Here is a 23,853-nt window from a genome sequence, read left to right on the forward strand (position 1 = left end):
ATGATATTATATAGAGAAAAAAATTATTGTTTTAAGTTTTTTGGGTACATAGTAGGTGTATACATTTATGGGGCACATGAGATATTTTAATGCAGCCATACAATGCATAATAATCACATCAGGGTAAATGAGGTATCCATCTCAAGCATTCATCCTTAATGTGTTACAAACAAGTAATTTATATTTTATTTATTTTAAAGTGTACAATAAATTATTGTTGCCTGTAGTCACCCTGTTCTATAAAATACTAGCTCTTATTCATTCCACCTAACTATATTTTTGTACCTAATAACCATCTCTCCTTTCCCCCTGCCCTACTGCCCTTCTCAGCCTCTATTAACTATTGTTCTATTTTCTATCTCTGTGAGTTCAGTTGTTTTAAATATTAGCTCCTGGCTGGGTATGGTGACTCCCACCTGTAATCCCAGGCCTGTTATCCCAGCACTTTGGGAGGCCAGGGCAGGTGGATGGCTTAAGGGCAGGAGTTCGAGACCAGCCTAGCCAACATGGTGAAACCCTGTCTATACAAAAAAATGCAAAAGTTGTGGTGGCATGTGCCTATAATCCTGGCTACTCAGGAGGCTGAAGCAGGAGAATCGCTTGAATCTGGGAGGCAGAGGTTGCAGTGAGCTGTGGTCATGCCACTACATTCCAGCCTTTGTGACAGAGCTGCCTCAAAAAAAAAAAAAAAAAAATCTTAGCTCCCCAAAATAAGTGAGAATATGTGAAATTTGTCTTTCTTGCTGTTTCATGTGGTTTCAAATCACAGGATCTCATTCTCTTTTATGGCTGCATAGTACCCCATTGTGTACATCTACCACATTTTCTTTATTCATTCATCTGTTGATAAACTTTGGGTTGCTTCCAAATCTTGGCTGTTGTAAACAGTGCTGCAACAAACATAGGAGTCCCAGTATCTCTTCAATATACTGATTTTCTTTCTTCTGAGTATATACCCAGCTGTGGGATTGCTGTGTCATATGATAGCTCTATTTTTGCTTTTTTGAGGAACCTCCAAACTTTTCTCCATAATGGTTGTACTAATTTACATTGCCACCAGCAGTGTATGTGGGTTCCCTTTTCTCCACCTCCTCGCCAGCATTTGTCTTTTGGATAAAAGCCACTTTAATGGGTGAGATGATATCTTATTGTAGTTTTGATTAGCATTTCTCAGATGACCAGTGATGTTGAGTACCTTTTCTTATTACCTTTTCTTATACCTATTTGCCATTTGCATGTCTTCTTTTGAGAAATGTCTACTCAGATCTTTTGCCAATTTTTAAATTAGATTATTAGAGTTTTTTTTTTTCCATTTGACTTGTTTCAGCTCCTTATATATTGTGGTCATTAATCCCTTGTCAGATGGGTAGTTTGCAGATATTTTCTCCCATCCTGTGGGTTGTCTCTTCACTTTGTTGGATTGTATTCTTTCCTGTGCAGAAGCTTTTTAACTTGATATGATCCCATTTGACCATTTTTTTGCGTTGGTTGCTTCTGCTTTTGAGGTATTACTCAAGAAATCTTTGCCCAATCCAGTGTCCTGTAGAGTTTCACCAATGGTTTCTCTTAGTAATTTCATAGTTTGAGGTATTAGATTTAACTTTTTAATCCATTTAAATATGACAATAGATAGGTGTCCAGATTCATTCTTCTGCATACGTACATCCAATTTTCCCAGCACCATTTACTGAAGAGACTATCCTTTCCCCAATGCATGTCCATGGCACCTGTGTAGAGTATGCATTCACTGTAAGTGTGTGAACTTGTTTCTGGGTTTACTATTCTGTTTCATTGGCCTATGTGTCTTTTTTATGCTAGTACCATGCTGTTTTGATTACAGTAGTTCTGTAGTGTACTTTGAAGTTATGTAATGTGATTCCTCCAGTTTTGTTCATTTAGCTCAGGATGGCTTTCACTATTCTGGGTCTTTAATGGTTCCTTATAAATTTCAGGATAGTTTTTTCAATGTCTGTGAAGAATATCATTGGTATTTATTTCACAGGGATTGCTTTGAATCTGAAGATTGCTTTGGGTGGTGTGGACATTTTAACAATATTGATTCTTTTGATCCATGAACATGGAATGTCTTTCCATTTTTTTGGTGTCCTCTTCCATTTCTTCCACCGATGTTTTATATTTTTCATTGTAGAGTTCTTTTACTACTACTACTACTACTACTACTACTACTACTACTACTACTACTACTTCTTCTTCTTCTCCTCCTCCTCCTCCTCCTCCTCTTCCTCTTCTTCTTCCTCTCCTCCTCCTCCTCCTCCACCTCCTTCTTCTTCTTTCTTCTTTCTTCTTCTTTCTTTTTTTTTTTTTTTTTTTTTTTTTTTGAGACAGAGTCTCATTCTGTCACCCAGACTGGGGTGCAGTGGTGCGATCTTGGCTCACTGCAACCTCTGCCTCCTGGTTTTAGTGATTCTTGTGCCTCAGCCTCCTGAGTAGCTGGGATTAAAGGTGTGCATCACCACACTCCTCTAATTTTTGTATTTTTAGTAGAGGCAGAGTTTTGCCATGTTGGCCAGGCTGGTCTTGAATTCCTGGCTTCAAGTGATCCACTCGCATTGGTCTCCCAAAGTGCTGGAATTACAGGCATGAGCCACTGTGCCCTGCCTCACTTCTTTAATTCAGTTAATTTCTGAATATTTTATTTTATTTGTAGCTATTGTAAATAAGATTATTTTCTTGATTTCTTCAAATTGTTCATTGTTGGCATATAGAAATGCCAATGATTTTTGTATATTTATTTTGTTACTTGCCACTTAACTGAAATTATTGATCAGTTTGAATAGTTTTTTTGGTGGAGTCTTTAGTTTGTTTGTTTTTTCTTTTTCCAAATATAAGGTCATGTCATCTGCAAATAAGGATAATTTGACTTCTTCCTTTTCCATTTGTATGCGCTTTGTTTCTTTATCTTCTTTGATTACTCTTAGTAGGACTTCCAGTATGATGTTGAACAAGAGTAGTGAAAGTGGGCATCCTTGTAGTGTTCAAGATCTTAGAGCAAAGACTTTCAGTTTTTTTCCCATTCAGTATGATAGTAGCTGTGGGTCTGTCGTATATAGTTTTAATATGTTGAAGTATGTTCCTCTGATACCCAGGTTTTTAGGGCTTTTTATTATGAAGGGATGATGAATATTATCACATGCGTTTCCAACATGAATTGAAATAATTATATGGTTTTTATCCTTCGTTTTGTTGATATGACGTATCACATTGATTTCCGTGTGTGTGTATATATATTTATGTGTGTATGTGTGTATGTATGTATGTATGTTTTTTTTTTTTTGTAGAGTTGAGGTTATGGTTTTTATCCTTCGTTTTGTTGATATGATGTATCACATTGATTTTCTGTGTGTGTGTGTGTATATTTATATGTGTGTATGTATGTATGTATGTATGTGTTTTTCTGGCTTGTTTGTTTGTTTGTTTGTAGAGGTGAGGTCTCTTTATGTTGCCCAGGCTCGTCTTGAACTCCTGGGCTCAAGGGATCCTCCCACCTCGACCTCCCGAAGTGCTGGGACTACAGGTATGAGCCATCGCACTCGGCTGATATCCATAAACTGAGCCATCGTTGCATCCCTAGGATAGATCCCACTTGGTCATGATGAATGACCTTTTTAATGTGTTGTTCAATTTGTTTTGCTAGTATTTTGTTGAGGATTTTTGTGTGAATGATCATCAGGAATATTGGCCTGTAGTTTTCCTTTTTTGATGTGTCTTTGTCTGGTTTCAGTATCGTTGTAATACTGGTCTCAGAAAGAATTTGGAAGTATTCCTTCTCTAATTTTCAGAATAGTTTGAGGAAGATTGGAATTAGTACTTCTTGGAATGTTTGGTAAAATTCAGCAGTGAAGGTATTAGGTACCTGGCTTTTCATTTTTTAATTTTTCTTTGGGGGGTGGGGTTGGGGCTTTACATGCCATAATATGTTTATTTTATTTTACATTTTCATTTTAGGTTCAGGGGTACACGTGCACATAAATTGGGGTAAATTTACCCGCACATGTACCCGTGAACCTAAAATGAAAATTATTTAGGTAAATTGGGGTCTCTAGGTTTTCTTTGCTTTGGAGACTTTTTATTATTACTTTGATCTCATTAGTTGTTATTGGTCTGTTCGGGTTTTGGATTTCTTCCTGGTTCAATCTTAGTAGATTGCATGTGTCTAGGAATTTGTCCATTTCTTCTAGGTTTTCCAATTTATTGGCATATAGTTGGTCATAGTAGCCTCTAATGGTCATTTAAATTTCTGTGGTATCAGTTTTAATGTCTCCTTTTCCATCTCTGATTTCATTTATTTGGGTATTCTCTCTTTTTTTTCTTAAGAAGTCTGGCTAAAGGTTTGTGGACTTTATCTTTTCAAAAAACCAAGTGTTGCATTGATCTTTTCTACTTTTCTTCTCTTGCTTTTACTTCTTTAAGATGCATCGTTAGGTTGTTTATTCAAAGTTTTTCTACTTTCTTTGATGTTGGTACTTACAGCTATAAACTTCCCTCTGAGTACTGATTTCACTGTATCCCATAGGTTTTTGGTATGTTGCGTTTCTATTATTATTTGTTTCAAGAAATTTTTAATTTCTTTTTCAATTTCTTCACTAACCCACTGGTTATTCAAGAGTATATTGTTTACTTTTCACGTGTTCAGAATATCAAAAATTTCTCTTGTTACTGATTTCTAGTTTTAATTCATTGTGGTCAGAGAAGATACTTGATGTGATTTCAATTTGTTGGAATTTTAAATACTTTTTTTGGCTTAATATACGGTGTCTCCTTGAGAATGATCCATGTGCTGAAGAGAAGAGTATGTATAATGCAGCCATTAAATGAAATATTCTTTAAGTATCTATTTTGTGTATTTGGTCTGTAGTGCAGATTAAGTCTGATATTTCTTTGTTGATTTTCTGTCTGGATTATCTGTGCAACACTGAAACTGTGGTGTTGAAGTCTCCAGCTATTACTGTACTGGGGGCCTATCTCTCTCTCTCAATCTAATAATGCTTCCTTTGTATATCTGGCTGCTCCAGTGTTGGGTGCATATATATTTAAAATTATTATATCCTGGCCGGGCATGATGTCTCATGCCTGTAATCCCAGCACTTCGGGAGACCGAGGTGGGCAGATCATTTTGGGTCAGAAGTTTGAGAGTAGCCTGGCCAACATGGTAAAACCCTATCTCTACTAAAAATACAAAAATTAACCGGGGTTGGTGGTGGGCCCCTGTAATCGCAGCTACTCTGGAGGCTGAGGCAGGAGAATCGCTTGAATCTGGGAGGCAGAGGTTTCAGTAAGCCAAGATCCCGCCACTGCACTGCAGCCTGGGCGACAGGGAAGACTCCATCTTTAAATAAATAAATAAAATAATTATATCCTCTTGCTGAACTTACCTCTTTATTAGTATATAGTGACCTTTTTTGTCTCTTCTTACAGTTTTTATCTTGAAATCTATTTTGTCTAGGTATAGTGACTTTTTTATAGCCTCTTTTTCGATTTCCATTGGCATGGAATATTTTTTTTCATCCCTTTACTTTAGTATATGTGTGTTTCTATAGGAGAAGTGTATTTCTTGGTAGGCAACTGACCAATGGCTGTTGTTTTTACATCCATTTGGCCAGTCTGTGTTTTTTGATTGGAGAATCTAGTCCTTTTGTATTCAATGTTATTGTTCTTGTTGTTGTTATTATTATTATTATTGAGACACAGTCTCCTTCTGTAGCCCAGGATGGAGTGCAATGGCGCAGTATCTGCTCACTGCAACCTCTGCCTCCCAGGCTCAAGCTATTCTCCTGCCTCAGCCTCCCAAGTAGCTGGGATTACAGGCACACTCCACGATGCCCAGCTAATTTTTGTGTTTTTAGTAGAGATGGGGTTTCGCCATGTTGGCCAGGCTGGTCTCAAACTCAGGACCTCAGGTCATCAGCCCATCTCAGCCTCCCAAAGTGGTGGGATTACAGACGTGAGCCACTACGCCTGGCCTCTATTATTATTATTATTATTTTGAGACTGAGTCTTGCTATGTCATTCAGGCTGGAGTGCTAATTTTTGTATTTTTGGTAGAGACAGGGTTTCACCATGTTGGCCAGGCTGGTCTCGAACTCCTGACCTCAACCGATCTACGCGCCTTGGCCTGCCAAAGTGCTGGGATTACAGGCATGAGCCACCGCACCTGACCACCATAATGTTTTAATTACTTTGCTTTGTAATATAATTTGAAACCAGGAAATGCCTCCACCTTTGATTTTCTTTGTCACAATTGTATTCACTATTCGGGGTGTTTTGTGGTTCCATATACATTTTAGGATTGCTTTTTCTTTTTTTCAAGGTGAATTTTTTTGGAATTTTGATGGGGATTGTGTTGAATCTGTATGTCACTTTGGGTAGTGTGTACATTCTAACAGTATTAATTTTGCTAATACAGAAAACGTAGACTATTTGTGTTCAATTTCTTTCATCAGTGTTTTTCAGTTTTCAGTGTACAGATCTTTCACTTCATTGGTTAAATTTATTCCTAAGCATTTTGTTTGTTTTCATACTACTATAAATGGCATTGTTTTCTTGATTTCTTTTTCTGATTATTTTCGTGTAAAGAAATGAAACTGAGTTTTGCATGTTGATTTCGTAGCCTCCAATGTTACTGAACTTATTAGTTCTAACAGTTTTTTAGTGGAGTCCTTAGGGATTTCTCTATATAGGATCATGTCCTCTGCAAACTAGGATGATTTTAATTCTTTATTTCTGATTTGGATGCCTTTTATTTGTTTTTCTTGTCTAATTGCTTTTGGTAGTACTTCCAGTACTGTGTTAAAGAGAAATGATGAGAGGGTGGGCATCCTTATCTTGTTCCTGATCTTAGAGGTAAAGCTTTTAATTTTTCCCCATGGAGTGTGATATGACCTGTGGGGTTTTATAAATGGCCTTTATTATGTCGAGGAAATTTCCTTCTGTAACTATTTTTTTCTTTTTTCTTTTTCTTTTTCTTTTTTTTTTTTTCTTTGAGACGAGTCTCGCTCTATTGCCCAGGCTGGAGTGCAGTGGTGTGATCTCGGCTCACTGCAACCTCCACCTCTGGAGTTCAAGTGGTTTTCTGCCTCAGCCTCCCGAGTGGCTGGGATTACAGGCACCTGCCACCATACCTGGCTAAGTTTTTTGTTTTTTTAGTAGAGATAGAGTTTCACCGTCTTGGCCAGGCTGGTCTTGAACTCCTGACCTCGTTATCCACCCACCTCGACCTCCCAAAATGCTGATATTACAGACATGAGCCACTGTGCCCAGCCTTGTGTAACTATTTTGCTGAGAGGTTGTATCATGAAAGGATTTTGAACTTTGCCAAATGCTTTTTCTGCATCTATTGAGATGATGATGTCGTTTTCATCTTTTATTTTGTTAACGTGTTGTATCACATTGGCTACTTTGCATGTGTTAAAACAACCTTACATCCCAGGAATAAATCCCACTTGGGCCTGGCGTATAAACTTTTTGATGTGTTGTTGAATTGGGTTAGTTAGTATTTTATTGAGGGTTTTAATATCTATGTTCATCAGTGATATTGGCCTATAGTTTTCTTTTCTTTCGGTGTCTTTGTCTGCCTTTGGTATCAGGGTGATGCTTACCTCTCAAAAAGAGTTTGGAAGTATTTCCTGTAATTCTGTTTTCTGGAAGAGTTTAAGAATTGGTATTCATTGTTTTTTGAATGTTTGGTAGAATTTAGTTTTGAAGCTATCTGGTTCTGGGCTCTTTTTTGTTGGCAGGTTTTTTTTTATTACTACTTATTTCTTTTTTCTTAATTTTATTTTTAATTTAATTATTTTATTCTATTTTATTTGAGACAGAGTATTGCTCTGTCTCCCAGGCTGGAGTGCAGTGGCATGATCTCAGCTTGCTGCAGCCTCCGCCTCCCAGGTTCAAGCAGTTCTCCTGCCTCAGCCTCCCAAGTAGCTGGGATTACAGGTGCCCACCACCATGCTTGGCTAATTTTTTGTATTTTTAGTAGAGACGGGGTTTTGCCATGTTGGCCAGGCTGTTCTCGAACTCCTGACACCGTGTGATCCACCTGCCTGGACCTCCCAAAGTGTTGGGATTACAGGCGTGAGCCATCTTAATTTTGTTGGTATAAATTTATGGGGTACATGTGTAATTTTGTTACATGGATATATTATGTAGTGGTGAAGTCAGGGCTTTTAGTGTACCGACAGAATAATGTACATTCTACCCATTAAGTAGTTTCTCATTCACTCTTCTCCTTTTCCCCCACCCTTCCAAAGTCTCCATTGTGTATCATTACACACTCTACATCCATGTGTTCAGATTATTTAGCCCCATTTATAAGGGAGAACATGACACTACTTATCTTTCTGTGTCTCAGTTGTTTCACTTAAGATAATGGCCTCCAGTTCCATCCTTGTTACTGCAGAAGACATGCTTTTGTTCTTTTTTATGGCTAAATAGTATTCCACTGTGTATATATACTACATGTTCTTTATTGATCTTTTGATAGACACTTAGGTTGATTCCATAGCTTTGCTATTGTGAATAGCGCTACAATAAACATATAAATGCAGGCATCTTTTTTTTAAATCTTTTTGATATAATGATCTCTTTTTCTCTTGGTAGATACCTAGTAGTGGGATTGCTGGATCAAATGTTAGTTCTATTTTTAGTTCTTTGAGTAATCTCCATACTGTTTTTCATGGAGTTTGTGCTAATTTACATTCCCACCAATAGTGTAAACATATTCTCTTTCCTCCCCATCTTTGCCAGCATTTATTTTTTGACTTTTAAATAATAGCCATTCTAACTGGGGAAGATATGTCATTGTGGTTTTGATTTGCATTTTTCCGACCTTTATTGATGTTGAGAATTTTTTCATATGCTTGTTGGCCATTTGTTATATCTTCTTTTGAAAAATGTCTATTTATGACTTTTACCCACTTTTTAATGGAATTATTTGTTTTGTTTTTTGTTGTTGTTTGAGTTCCTTGTAAATTCTAGATATCAGTCCCCTGTTGGGTGTATAGTTTGGAAATATTTCCTCCCATTCTGCAGATTGTCTGTTCACTCTGTTAGTTATTTGTTTTGCTGTATGGAAGCTTTTTATTTAAGTCCCATTTGTGTATTTTTGTTTTTGTGGCTTTGCTTTTGAGGTCTTAGTGATGAATTATTTGCCTAGAGCAATGTCCAGAATGAATTTCTCTAGGTTTACTTCTAATATTTTTATTGTTTCAGCTCTTACATTTAAGTCTTTAATCTATCTTGTGTTGATTTTTGCATGTGGTTAGAGATAATGGTGCAGTTTCATTCTTCTGCATGTGGGAATCCAATTTTCTTAGAACCATTTATTGAAAAGAGTGTCCTTTCCTGAGTATATGTTTTCGTTGACTTTGTCAAAGGTCAGTTGACTGTCAGTATGTGTCTCTATTTCTGTGTTCTGTACTCTGTTCCATTGATCTTTGTGTCTATTTTTGTACCAGTACCATGCTGTTTTGTTTACTGTAGCCTTGTAGGGTAATTTGAAGTCAAGTAATGTGATACCTTCGGCTTTGTTCAAGAATTAATATTATTGGCCAGGCATGGTGGCTCACGCCTGTAATCCCAGCACTTTGGGAGGCTGAGGCAGGCAGATCACTTGAGGCCAGGAGTTCGAGACCAGCCTGGCCAACGTGGCAAAACCCCATCTCTACTAAAAATACACACACACAAAAATAATAAGCCGAGCATGGTGGCAGGCACCTGTAGTCCCATCGGTAACCTGAGGCAGGAGAACGGCTTGAAGCCGTGAGGCTGAGGTTGCAGTGAGCTGAGATCGTGCCCCTGTACTCCATCCTGGGCAACAAGAGCGAAACTCCGTCCAGGGAAAAAAAAAAAAGAGAATTAATATTATTAAAATGACCATACTACCCAAAGCATTCTACAGATTCAAACCTATTTCTATCAAAATACCAATGTCATTTTTTATATAATTAGAAAAAAAAATCCTAAAAGTCTTATGGAACCAAATAAGAGCCCCAGTAGCCTCAGTCTCTTTATTTGTAATTGGTCTGTTGAGGCTGTTTCTTTCTTATTCAGTGTTGATATATTGTATGGTTGTAGGAATTTATTTCCTGTAGATTATTCAACTTCTTAGTATATAATTTTTCATACTAGTTCTTTATGATCCTTCTTTATTTCTGAGGCATTGGATTGTAATGTGTTCATGTCTATTTTATTTATTTGAGTCCTCTCACTTTTTTCTTAATAGGCTAAGGGTTTGTTGGCTTGCCTTATTTTTTTTTTCAAAAAACCAGATTTTTTCTCTATATCATCTATTATTTGATTTACTAATGCTTTGATAATTATTTCCTTCCTTCTGCAAGCTTTGGGTTTAGCTTATTCTTTTTCTAGCTTCTAGAGGTGTAAAGATAGATTCCTTATTTGAGATTTTTTTTTTAATGTAGGCATTTATCATTAAAATTTTCCTTTTATTACTAAAGTATTTTCTTTAACCACATTCAAATGAAATTAGAAACCAATAACTGAAGGAAAGTTTAAAAATTTACAAATACATGTAAATTAAACAACATATACCTAAGTAACCAATGGACCAAAGAAGAAATCACAAGGGAAATTGAAAAATGCTTAGAGGTTAATGAAAACAAAAACACAGGGTTCTAGAATATGGGATATAACTTAAGTAATACTTAGAGAGAAATGTATGGTGGTAAATACCTGTATTAAAAAAGAAGAAGGATCTCAAATTTATAATCCAACCTTCTACTTTGAGAAAGTAAAATAAGAGCAAATTAAACCGAAAACAAGCAGGAGGGAGGAAATAATAAAGAAATATGGTAACAGAAAAACAGTAGGGAAAATCATTGAAACCAAAAGTAGGTTCTTTGGAAAGATTAACATAATGGACAAACCTTCCTTCACTTACAAAGTAATGGAAAAAAAAAAGGCACAGCTAAAATAAGGGCTGGCTACAGTGAATCATGCCTGTTAACCCCAGCCTTTTGGGAGGCCAAGGTAGAACAATCCTTTAAAGCTAGGAGTTTAAGAACAGCCTGGTCAACAAAGCGAGACCCTGTCTCTACAAAAAATAAAATAAAATAAAAAATTAGCCAAACCTAGTGGCATGCACCTGTAGTACCAGCTTTTGGGAGGCTAAGGCAGGCAGATGGCTTGAGCCCGCAGGAGTTCGAGGTTGCAGTAAGCTGTGATTGCACCACTTCACTCTAGCCTGGGTGACAGTGTAAGACCCTGTATCAAAAAAGGAAAAAAAAAAAAAACAGAAAGAAAAATGACCTAAAGTAAGGAATAAAAGAGTATCACTACCGACCTGACAGAAATAAAAAGAATTATAAGTGAATATTGTCAACAGCTGTATGCCAAGAAATTATATACCTCATTTTCATAGCAGTGATTTCTGTTACACAATAGAAATACCTCTATCAGGCAAAATAATAATCGGCAGGTTTTTATGCATTATTAGTGTTTCATATCACTACTAAATTTTCTATCATTCACTCATGGAGGCAAAATTTGCTAATTATTTAAACAACTTACATTGATTAAAACTGTGAATAGGAAAATATGTTATTGCTTAAATGCTGTTTTTTCCTTTTGATCGGTTTTGTTCTTTTGCATGTTACCTTCTTGATAATATTATTATATTAATGAAATGTGCATTCATTTTCTTTATGTTTTGTAGGAAAATGATAATTCTGTTGAAATTATTCTGGATAGAGCAAAGCTAATATTTACATTTTATGTACATCAAAAGCATAATTTTTGGAAGGTCTGTTTTTTTTTTTTAAAGGAGACAAGGTTTGCTCTGTCACCCAGGCTGGAGTGCAGTGGTGCAATCATAGCTCATTGTAACCTCAAACTCCTGGGCTCAAGTGATTATCCCTCTTCAGCCTCCCAAATATATAGGGTATCTAGGGCTATAGTTATGTGCCATCATACCTGGCTAATGTTTTTGGGTTTTTTTTTCTTGGTAGAGACGGAGTCTCGCTGTGTTGTCCAGGCCTGTCTTGAACTCCTGGCCTCAAGCGGTCCTCCTGCCTCGGCCTCCCAAAGTGCTGTGATCACAGGTGTGAGCTACTGTCACTGCCCTAGAAGTAATTTTTTTGAGTGAGCATGGTTGGCGAGAGTCAGTAAAGGATGATCTGCATGGAGCGAAGTTTATTTATAACAGGCGTTTGTAATCTAGGATCCATGGATAGAATTTAGGTGATTATATGTACCTGGATAAGAAAAAAGTTATGTATTAATTTCCCTTAACCTCTAGCTAAAGCAGCAGCATTTTTTCCAGTGATGAATAGAGGCAGCAATCTATAGTAGTGTTAGTGATAACCATGACTTTGTTACCAATAGAAATCAGAACTATTTTTACATGTTGTTCCTGATACCTCAAAATCATTTATGTTTACTTCAGAATTTTAGGTATTTATTAAACCTGTGCATATTTTGTTACTTAATGCATTAATTTTACAAAGCACGTATTTCTGTAGGACAAATTTGTTCTTTAATGTTTTGATAATTTCTATATGATGGGTTTCTTTTGTAATCCTATTTATTTTACGTGTTTCAAAACGATATTCTAAGAAAGAGAGTTTATAAGCTTCTCTACACTGCCAAAAGGGTTTATGTCACAAGATTAAAACTCCTAATCTAGAAACTTGGTTGATATAGACAATTTTTGTGTCTTTAACCATATTTCTTTTGATCAGGTGTGGGCAATAATAGTGAAGGTGGAAGAGGAAAGGCAGGTGCAAAGCTTTTCCAAGATTTTCAGATGTTAAGTAGAATATGGACTCATCCTTGGTGTTTGCAGCTAGACTACATTAGCAAAGAAAATAAGGTAAGTCAGGTAACTTAGTTTAAAGGCATCTATTGAAAGCAGAATAAACTTAGAAGAATAATTGACCTACAGACTATATATTCAAATTTTCTATTGCTTTGTTCTATTCTATGTCTTATTTCTAACTTCTATATGTCTTGCATGTATTATGATTATAGAAGGAGTGTTAAATGTTATTTTGTTGAGCCCATTTTTAAAAACTTTTTATTTTGAAATAATTTTATACTTATAGAAAAGTTGCAAAAATAGTTGTGAGAATTCCCCTATACCTTTGACCCGGTTTCCTCTAATATCAGCATGTTGCATTAGTAAAGTTATCAAAACTAAGAAATTAACTTTGGTACAATACTATTAACTAAATGGCAGACTTTATTTGGATTTCTTCAATGTTTTTACTTATGTCTTTTTTTGTTTTCCATGATCCAATCTAGGACCTCCTATTGCATTTAGTAAGCGTATCTGTCCTGTCTTCTTTGTCTACTAAAATCTATAATAGTTCCTCAGTCCTTCCTTAGCTCATGCCAATTAACTTATTCTTAAATGAACATCATTATAACTTCCAATATAAGTTGAGATATTCTATTAAAATAGTGGTCATTTTTTTTTCTCTAGGGTTATTTTGACGAAGACAGTATGGATGAATTTATAGCCTCAGATTCTGATGAAACCTCCATGAGTTTAAGCTCCGATGATTATACAAAGTAAATTGAATACTTTTTCGTGCTCTCCTGTATTGACAAAGTTAAAACCCCTAATTGCTGATTGACCTCTTATAATTGGCATTTATATCTTTCCTATGCTTTTCTAACAATCTGAATGGTTTTTTTTTTTGTTTTTTGTTTTTTTTAGAAAGAAGAAAAAAGGGAAAAAGGGAAAAAAAGATAGTAGCTCAAGTGGAAGTGGCAGTGACAATGATGTTGAAGTGATTAAGGTGTGGAATTCAAGATCTCGGGGAGGTGGTGAAGGAAATGTGGATGAAACAGGAAACAATCCTTCTGTTTCTTTAAAGCTGGAAGAAAGTGAGTCTAATGAATGTTGTCTTTATCATGGAACAGTGATTTGGAAAATGTCATGTCGTTAGTCCTTCTTTCAGTCACTTACCTGACTAATTGACTCAACGGAATTTCTTTCCTCAATTGATGAGTCTAATCAAGTACTCATAATTACAGTAAATATCTGATGAATCTTTAATTTATAAGCAAGCTACTCTGCGCTCTCTGGTATTTGGGAGGAAAGGTAAAAAGAAAAACTAATGTTTATTTACTTGTATATACCTAAACTCTATTATTTTAACTACATGTGTTAGCTAACTGAATTCTTGAGCAGGCTTGCAGTATAGTTGATAGTTTTAAAAATGAGTAGGAGAACTGGAATTCAGACCTAGATATGTCTAATCTCAAAGTCACCATAATATTTTCACTTAACTGTATGGGAATAAATGGAAACATTTCAGATGATCAATTGTGATTGTAGTTAAGTTTTAGTCAGTATTATACAGTAAAACTATTTTAAGCATTTAGTCTTTTTCCTTTGTGATTCTTCATAATCTGCAATTATCTACTTTAGGTTTCCTGTATATTATGTACAGTTTGTATCACCTCCTTTGTTTTCTTTCTGTCTCTCTTGTGCATGAAAGTGAAGTCTTAGACTGAACTCTGCAGTGGTTTAAGTTGTCTTTACCTATATATGAGTTGAAGGATTAGTGTTGAGACACTGTATCCTACTAGTGCAGCCTGTATGTCTAGGAGCTTAAAAACTGGGACCAAATATCTGCCTATTTGAAATAGCAGATACTGTGAAGAGAGAACAAGGTAGTGGCTTTAAATATTTGGCATTTGAGAGTTGCGGAGCAAAGTAGTTAACTGTCTGTAAGGAGAAGAGAGTTGTGGGGGCTAACTAGGTTAGTGATCCTGTGATCAAATAAACTTGGCTGGTCTCAGGCCTACAGCTGAAATAACTTGGTGATTAATTATTTTAATTTTATTTTTTATAATTTCAACTTTTATTTTCAGGGGTACATATGCTAGTTGGTTAACATGGGTATATTGCATGATGCTTAGCTTTGGGGTGTGATTGATTCCATCCCCAGGTACTGAACATAGTACTCAGTAGTTAGTTTTTCAGTCTTTGCCCCCTTTCTCTCTCCCCACTCTAGTAGTCCTCCATGTCTGTCGCTCTCCTCTTTATATCCATGTGTTCCCAGTGTTTAGCTCTTACTTATATGTAAGAACATGCAGTATTTGGCTTTCTGTTTCTGTGTTAATGCACTTAGTATATAATGGCCTCCAGCTGCATCCTTGTTGCTGCAAAGGATATGATTTTGTTCTTTTTTGTGGCTGTGTATATTCCATGGTTTATATGTACCACATTTTCTTTATCCAATCCACTGTTGATGGGCACCTAGGTTGATTCCATGTTTTTGCTGTTGTGAATAGTGCTGTATATGAGTGCATGTGTCTTTTTGGTAGATTTATTTTCCTTTTGTTTTATACTTGTAATGAGACTGCTGGGTCAAATTGCAGTTCTGCTTTAAGTTCTTTGAGAAATCTCTAAACTGCCTTCCATAGGTGATTAACTAATTTACATTCCCAACAACATAAATGTTCCCTTTTCTTTGCCCCTTCTCCAGCATCTGCTGTTTTTTGACTTTTTAATAATAGCTATTCTGACTGGTGTGAGATCGTATCTCATTGTGGTTTGGATTTGCATTTCTCCTGTGATTAATGATGATGAGCATTTTTTCATGTTTGTTGGCTGCTTGTGTGTTCTCTTTTGAGAAGTATCTGTTCTTGTCTTTTGCTCACTCTTCAATGGAGTTACTTGTTTTTTTGCTGTTGAATTAAGTTCCTTATAGATTCTGGATATTAGACCATTGTTGGATACATAGTTTATGAGTATTTTCTCTCATTCTGTAGGTTGTCTGTTTACTCTGTTGATAGTTTTTTTTGTTATTTTGTGTTTTTTTGTTTGTTTTTTGTTTTTGCTGTGCAGAAGCTCTTTAGTTTAATTAGGTCCTAGTTGTCAATTTTTGTTTCTATTGCAATTGTTTTTGAGGAATTAGTCATAAATTCTTTATAACTTGGTGATTTCTTTATAAACATTTCTCTCTTCAGTACCTCCATGTAATAGACAGATGGCAGTCTAGCAGTAGACTCTGACTTCTCTTAAGAAATCAGGGGAATAGTGAAAATTAAACTACAAAATTTCTCTTCTCATTCTTCTCTTCTGTTACCCCATAAAAGCAGTTTACTATCAGTGTTCATCTTCTGGATAGATATAAAGAATATTTTTATCAGAATAATACATTATTATAGTGTAATTTAAGGCAGTGAGAGGTTCCTGTATCTCCTTCACTGCTGCCCCAATCTGCCTTTTCCACATAAATTCCTCAGTCTCTCATATCATAGTTAAAAATATATAAAGTTTACATATTCCTGGAAATTATTTTCTTAAAATACTCTTGTTGAATTTTTTTCTCATAACTTATGGCTAGGAGGAGCAGAAGAGTAGACCAGTCAGTGTGCATTGTCCTGTGCTATAAATGGGTTACGTAAGAGTATACTGAGATTTTTTTTTTTTTAAGTGTACTGAGATGTTGATCCTTCATCACTTGGGAGTACAATTGGAATCTGAGGCAGCTGGTTTGCCTCCATAAATGAGTAGTCTCTTCTATTTTTCCTGGTCTACTATATAAGCATTAACAGTTTTTACATATGCCATAATGTGAATGGGTTGGAAAGCACTGAGGGCAGAATGTAGGAGGCTACATGTCATGAGCCCGAAAACATGCAGGGAAGGCCATCAGTTCCAAAAGACAAATTTTGACCACTTGTCTAGGATTTTTGTTTCATTTTAGTTGTGTGCAATCAAATATAAGTCATTTGTATATGGATATATTTTATATATTTTTGTAGCTTATGTACCTGTATAGTATATTAGAAGCATTCTCCAGAACTAATAGATAATAAGAATTTATTTTTTTCTTTGCATCTGAGTTAACTCCATATAAAACGGAGTGTATCATAATGTATGGACATACATAGCTGGTACTGTATAACTTTAAAAAAATTACTTTCTTACAGTAAATATAAGAAAACCTGAATAAGAAGTATTAAGGGGCTAGTCTGCCTCCTTAGCGCAGTAGACAGCACGTCGGTCTCATAATCTGAGGGAAGTATTAAGGGGCTGACAATGTTGTACCTGGAATTTGAAATGGATATTAAATAATTAAATAGCTATAATTGTGCTACAATATGATTTTTGCCACATATTTTATTTTCACGTCAAAGAGTTACTGTTTGCTTTAATCCTTTTGTAGTAGCTTTCTCATTTTTCTGAGAAGCAGCATCTTGAATGAGTCATTTAAGTTTAGCTTACATCATCCCCATTTCTGTGTTTTAAATGTTTTATTAGAAGGAGAGTTTGTGATCACGAAATGACTATGTAAATTACTTCAAAGTGTAGATTTATTATTAAGTATTTTTAGAGTAAGCTTCATTGGTAAGCATTTGCATTTTAAAACATATGTAATTAATTGCATAGATATAAACTTTTGTGACAGAATCCTTGTATATGATGTAGAGCCATAATATTAGTACTAATATACCATATTTATTCACTCAACAGATATTTATAAAGTGCTTACTATATGCCCAGACATAAGGAGGGAACTGATAAGCCTAAATGGTAAATTGAAGAAGGTATGCTATGGAAATCCTAGGGAGATGCTAGTCTTGAGACTAGCAGCTTTGATTTTCATTTATCCAGGGACAGAATTTGAGGCTTCGAGCCCTCTATAAGTTGGAGAGTTCTGTGACCCCTTCTCAAAGCCGAATCCCTTTAAAGTTTACAATCCCATGGACAATCCAGGGAGTTGACACGGAAGTTTATCTATTTCAGCCAGGGCTCTTGGTTGGGAAAAATAGTTTCATTGAATTTACGGTCATGACCTTCACCTCACATACTTTATGGTTTGAATTTATGTTACTCATATATTCTAAAAAAATCCTAAGCTGAAATATTAACTTCACAAGTAATTCTGAGTTGGTGATTCCCTAGAGACCTGGTAGAAGCAAATGTAGAATCACTCTGGAATAATATGACATTAACTAGGGCTACCCAGAAATTTCACAAATTGTAGCTACACCTGAGAAAATAACCTTAGGAAAAGCTAGGAACAGAAAGTATTAGTAGTCAACCTGAGGAAAGTTAGCATACAAAATAAATGGCATGATTAGATTCTCAAGAACTTCTGATGATAGAAGTATTTGATAAAGACTATACATGTGTCTAAAATGGTATTTTTAAAATTCCAATCATAACTTTATGCCAGAAAATTTAAAACTTAAAATACACAGTATTTAAGAAAAATATACTCAGCAATTAGCATTCATTGCAGTCATTTCATATCAGCCAAAAACAAGAAACAATCTAGATGTCTATGAGGAGAACTAATAAATGATAGTGTATTCATGCAGTGGAATACTGCATGGTAGTTAGAATGATTGAACGGGAACTCCATGACAAGCATGAGTAAGTCTTGCTTTGAGTGAAAAAGTAATTTGTAGGATTTTACAAACAGTATAGCCATTTGTATAGTTTAGTGATACACATGCAGTAAAAAACATAAAACACATGCAAAAAAGGGTAAATATATAATTTAGGGGTTTAGTTACCTATTGGAAAAGAAGGAAGGAAAGAGAATGGGATCATGTAGGATCTTATATTAGGCTTCGGATTATTAGGCTTCAGCTTCATCCGAAGTTTTAACAGTGTTAAAATTTGATGAAGATGGAATGTGGAAGCACATTTGTTTCTTATCTCTTAAATACTTTTCTGAGTATTTAAATTTTTGTAACAAAAATATATTTTAAAATACTTTGTATTAAAAAGCAATTGGGAAAGTGTATAAACATGCTAAACCTGCATATTTCTTATTTTGAATCAAACTATGTTGAAATCTTTTAATACATTATTTTATGCTACTTTCTCCTTCCACCTTTCATAGTCAAAGTTTGTGGGGAAAATATATAAGAACAAAATCATTTACTATGATATGCCGATTCTGGGGTCAATTCTTGTTGGCGGTTTCCAGATCCTAGTAGCACAGTGAAATGTTTTCTACCCCCGAGGTCTTTTCTGTCGTGATGACTGAGCCTTTCCATCTCTGTTGATTGCTGTCTCATGGAGTATGTTTGGGGGCGTTTTACTCTCTTAGGGCCTGGTGGGAGGGGGTGGTTTCTCATCTCTTTGGGTCTCTGTCTTTCTGAACTGTACTCCTACCACGAGGGTTTGTCTCTTACACTTGCACTCTCTGAGTCAATCTCTTGCTTGTTCTCTTGTTTGGCATCTCCTTCCTTTCCCTTTTTCTATCTAGAGCTCACTCTTCTGGGATAGTCTCTGTCTTTCTGTGCTGTATGTGTGTGTGTGCCTGCCTGTGTCTTTTTTCCCTCCCCTCTCTCAAGTCCCCATCAGTTTCTTACTCTCCCCATGGGTAGGTCTTTTTCTGTCTCTCTTGCTCTCTTTCCATTTCTTTTCTAATTTACCTACTTATGTTCCATTTGTCTTATTTAGGTAAAGCTACTTCCTCTTCTAATCCAAGCAGCCCAGCTCCAGACTGGTACAAAGATTTTGTTACAGATGCTGATGCTGAGGTTTTAGAGCATTCTGGAAAAATGGTACTTCTCTTTGAAATTCTTCGAATGGCAGAGGAAATTGGGGATAAAGTGTAAGTGCTTTACCATATTTATTATATAAATGAATCTTTTGATAATGTTTTTATTGCTTAAACAATGTATTTGAATAAATCTGTTGCTTTTCCTTCCTTCCTAAAGATGTGATTTATTTGATCATTGTAGTGCTAGGCCAATACAAGCAACTATCTTTTTTGTAAGCCACTAGTTTTGATTGCATATTCAAGTTATTTCTTCAGTGTAAATTTTTGCTTCTAGCTATTTCAACTTGAACTTATTTCCTTGGGTAGAGCTCTTAGTTGAAATTTGTGTTTCTCCATCTTCAAAATCATTTTTCGGTTTATGTAGTGTGGCTTCTACCCTGTTGCTGTACTGAGATTTCCCCCTGTAAAGTCACTAGTGACCTTCTAATCCTCAAATCCAGTGGACATCTCTCAGGCTATATTTTATTTCACCTGCTTGATTATTCTTTATTCTTCTTCTTCTTCTTTTTTTTTTTTTTCTCTTCATCATGAGACAGAGTCTTGCTCTGTTGCCCAGGCTGGAGTACAGCGGCACAATCACAGCTTACTGCAGTCTTGACCTCCCAGGCTCAGGTGATCCTTCCACCTCAGCCTCTCCAGTAGCTGGGACCACAGGCACATGCCACCATACCCAGCTAGTTTTTTTATTTTTAGCAGGGACAGGGTTTCACTGTGTTGCCCAGGCTGGTCTTGACCTCTTGAGCTCAAGTAATCTGCGTGCCTCAGCCTCCCAAAGTGCTGGGATTACACATGTGAGCCACCACACCCAGCCCAATTATTCTTTCTTTATCATTTATTCTTAGTTTTTTGTTCCACTTTAACATTTTTGCCCATTCTCTTCTTTGTATCTTCACCCCCGTTTGAGACGGAGTTTTGCTGTTGTTGCCCAGGCTGGAGTGCAATGGTGCGATCTCGGCTCACCGCAACCTCCACCTCCCAGGTTCAAGTGATTCTCCTGCCTCAGCCTCCTGAGTAGCTGGGATTACACGCACGCACCACCATGCCCAGCTAATTTTATTTTTAGTAGAGACAGGGTTCCTTCTTGTTGGTCAGGCTGGTCTCGAACTCCTGACCTCAGGTGATCCGCCTGCCTCAGCCTCCCAAAGTGCTGGGATTACAGGCATGAGCCACCATGCCTGGCCTCCAAAAACATATTTTTAAAGTTTTGAACCAGACTTATTGTCTAGGCTGCTAGGTCCCAACATCTGATTATAAACGATTTTTAAAAGGTATCTGAGATGCTTTTTGTTTTTTTTTTTTTTTTTTTTTTGAGACAAAGTTTTGCTCTTGTTATCCAGGCTAGAGTGCAGCAGTGCAATCTCAGCTCACTGAAATCACCTCCGTTTCCTGGGTTCAAGTGATTCTCCAGCCTTGCCTCCTGAGTAGCTGGGATTACAAGCACACACCATCATGCCCAGCTAATTTTGTATTTTTAATAGAGACATGGTTTCACCATGTTGGCCCGGCTGGTCTTGAACTCCTGACCTCAGGTGATCCACCTGCCTCAGCCTCCCAAAATGCTGGGATTACAGGTATGAGCCACCACGCTCAGCTTGAGATGCTTTTAATAAAATTTTTAAATAAGGCTAAAATAATCTTTTATGTTTAAAAAAAATCTCAAAATATGGTCTCAGAAACAAAAGAGTTCTTCATGTTGTCTGCAACTGGAAAAGGTTAATAGAGAGAACCATTCATATAGACATTTAATCCTAACAACTTTTTTCCTTTTTCACTGTAAGACTTCTCTGAGTTCAGTGGTTCCCAGAACCAGCCTTAATTACTAACTGACTAAAATCAACCTGTTTCCAGTATAGAACCCAGATTACAGATTAATTCCAATTTAATAATTAGTATTTCTAAGACTTTAAGTTTCTCACTTACAGGAACTTTCAAGAACTTAATTTGTAGCTTAGAAAGAATTGATTCAATTATGTTTTTGATTTTGGGAAAGATAAACTACTGAGGGGTCAAAGCATAGGCCTTGGTCATTTGAGCTGAGCACTAGGAATCAATTCATTTTCTTACCAGCATTCTAGACGTAGTTAACTGGGAGATACTAGACTCCGACAGTGTGGAGCTCAGGAAGTCATACAATAAAAAACACTTATGTGGTTAACTCCAACAGCCATTTCATAGGTTCAATTTTCTGTTCTACTAATTCTGAAGATATGTAGCAGGGAATGTTGAAGGATCTTCAGGAGTCATAAGCACCTTCATCTCCTATAGTATAGCTTTTAGAATAAAAATAAAACTTAAAGCATACTTGCCACAGGTATATTGTTTCTTGTATACTGATCTACTTTCTTTGCATATATAAAGGATAATAGAAGACCTCTTATATTCTTTTTCGAGATTTTTTTCTTTTCTAGTATATAAGTATGTTATAAATTCTCACCAGTGGGTTAGACTAGAATAATAATTTTAAAACTATTTCTCAGAGCCCCTGCAAATTGATGACCAAGAGGAGAGGGTAAGGGCACAGTAACATTTTTCCTCCTTCTCCCACAATGCCTAAAACAGCTTGCTTTTATAATTTATTTTATTTGAACTCTACACAAAACTTGATGTGAACAAATAGTTTTCATGGCTAAAAAGGAGTTAGAAAATTACTAGGGCAGAGAATCAGGAATTTGCAGACATATTTGAAATGTGATGACAAAGTGTTATAGAATGCATGTAATTTTAAATTACTAAAATATTTGTAATAGGAAAACTTTTTACATTCTCTAAACAGTGTCTTTTGTAGAGCAGAAGTTTTAAATTTTGATGAAGTCTAATTTATCAACTTTTAAAGCAATCATACTTTGTGTCATGTGTAAATAATTTTTTGCCTAACCCATGTTATGAAGATTTTCTTCTGTGTTCTTCTAAACTTTGTTTTTACAGTTAGATTTATGCTCCATTTTAAGTTATTTTTTGCAAAAAGTATGCAGTTTAGGTTGAAGTTCGCTTTTTTTCATGTGGATGTTCAGTTTTACCAAGACCTTTTTTTTTTTTTTCTTTGAGACAGAGTCTCGCTTTGTCGCCCAGGCTGGAGTGCAGTGGCGCAATCTTGCCTCACTGCAAGGTCCGCCTCCTGGGTTCACGCCATTCTCCTGCCTCAGCCTCCCGAGTAGCTGGGACTACAGGCGCCCACCACCACGCCCAGCTAATTTTTTTGTATTTTTAGTAGAGACGGGGTTTCACCTCGTTAGCCAGGATGGTCTTGATGTCCTGACCTTGTGATCCACCCGCCTCAGCCTCCCGAAGTGCTGGGATTGTAAAAGCGTGAGCCACCGCGCCCGGCTACCAAGACCATTGTTTAAAACACTATCGTTTTACCATTGAAATGCCTGGGCCCTACAATTAATTATACTGTGTGGCTCTCTATCTGGATTCTATTCCGTTCTATTGATCTGTGCCTGTCCCTTTACCGGTACTACACTGTCTTGGTTACTGTAACTTTGTAAGTATTGAAATCATGAAGAGTCAGCCCTCCAACTTTGTTTTTCTTTTTCAGAATTGTCTTCTCTCTTCTGATGTGGCATTCTCATATACATTTTACAATCACCATGTAATGTCTACAAAAAAATCGTGCTGGGATTTTTGTTACAATTGTGTTAAATTTGTAGATCGATTTAGGAAGAAGTGATATCTTTACTAGGAATCTTCTAATCCATAAACACTAATCTGTTTTTTTAGCCTTGTTTTCAGCCAGTCCCTCATATCTCTGGACTTGATTGAAGATTTTCTTGAATTAGCTAGTAGGGAGAAGACAGAAGATAAAGATAAACCCCTTATTTATAAAGGTGAGCTACAAATATTTCTGTATCGTAATTTTTAAAATACTGATTTAAACATACTATACAAACATTTTAACAACAAAAGAAACAAAACTACCCAGAGTCTCACAACACTAACATATCAACATTTTTTTGCAATGTCTCTTTGTCCTTATCCATATATATGTGTAGTGTTTTTCAAAATAAAATTGTATTGTTTATATTTGAGGTTTACAACATGGTGTTATAGGATACATATAGATAGTATAATGGTTACTGTAGTGAAGCATATGAACATATCTATCATCTCTCATAGTTTTTTTGATGACAAGAGCAGCTAATATCAACTTACTTAAGAAAAATTCCTAATACAGTAGTCTTTGATGTTGAAATTGTAGGATAAATTAAAATTTTTTGGTTTCTAAAGCAGTTTTTTTGAGAGATAATTCACATCCTGTACAATTCACCCATTTAAAGTGTGGAACTCAATGGTTTTAATATATTTATTCACAGAGATGTGCAAACATCACTAG

The 23,853-nt window shown here is 36.0% G+C and overlaps 1 protein-coding gene across 4 annotated transcripts in view; it reads left to right on the forward strand.

Moving 5' to 3' along the window:
• The window catches only part of ATRX (ATRX, chromatin remodeler), a 282,193-nt gene that overhangs the window by 174,112 nt on the left and 84,228 nt on the right, over nucleotides 1-23,853 (forward strand). For all 4 annotated transcript variants that reach the window (XM_025372040.1, XM_025372038.1, XM_025372039.1 and 1 more), the window contains 5 exons: nucleotides 12,714-12,844; nucleotides 13,457-13,545; nucleotides 13,694-13,863; nucleotides 19,418-19,571; nucleotides 23,241-23,347. In XM_025372040.1, the coding sequence (XP_025227825.1) occupies nucleotides 12,714-12,844; nucleotides 13,457-13,545; nucleotides 13,694-13,863; nucleotides 19,418-19,571; nucleotides 23,241-23,347 (651 nt within the window). The remainder of the gene's footprint in view (nucleotides 1-12,713; nucleotides 12,845-13,456; nucleotides 13,546-13,693; nucleotides 13,864-19,417; nucleotides 19,572-23,240; nucleotides 23,348-23,853) is intronic.

This window comes from Theropithecus gelada, chromosome X (genome assembly GCF_003255815.1).
Source record: "Theropithecus gelada isolate Dixy chromosome X, Tgel_1.0, whole genome shotgun sequence".
NCBI classification, from domain to species: Eukaryota; Metazoa; Chordata; class Mammalia; order Primates; family Cercopithecidae; genus Theropithecus; species Theropithecus gelada.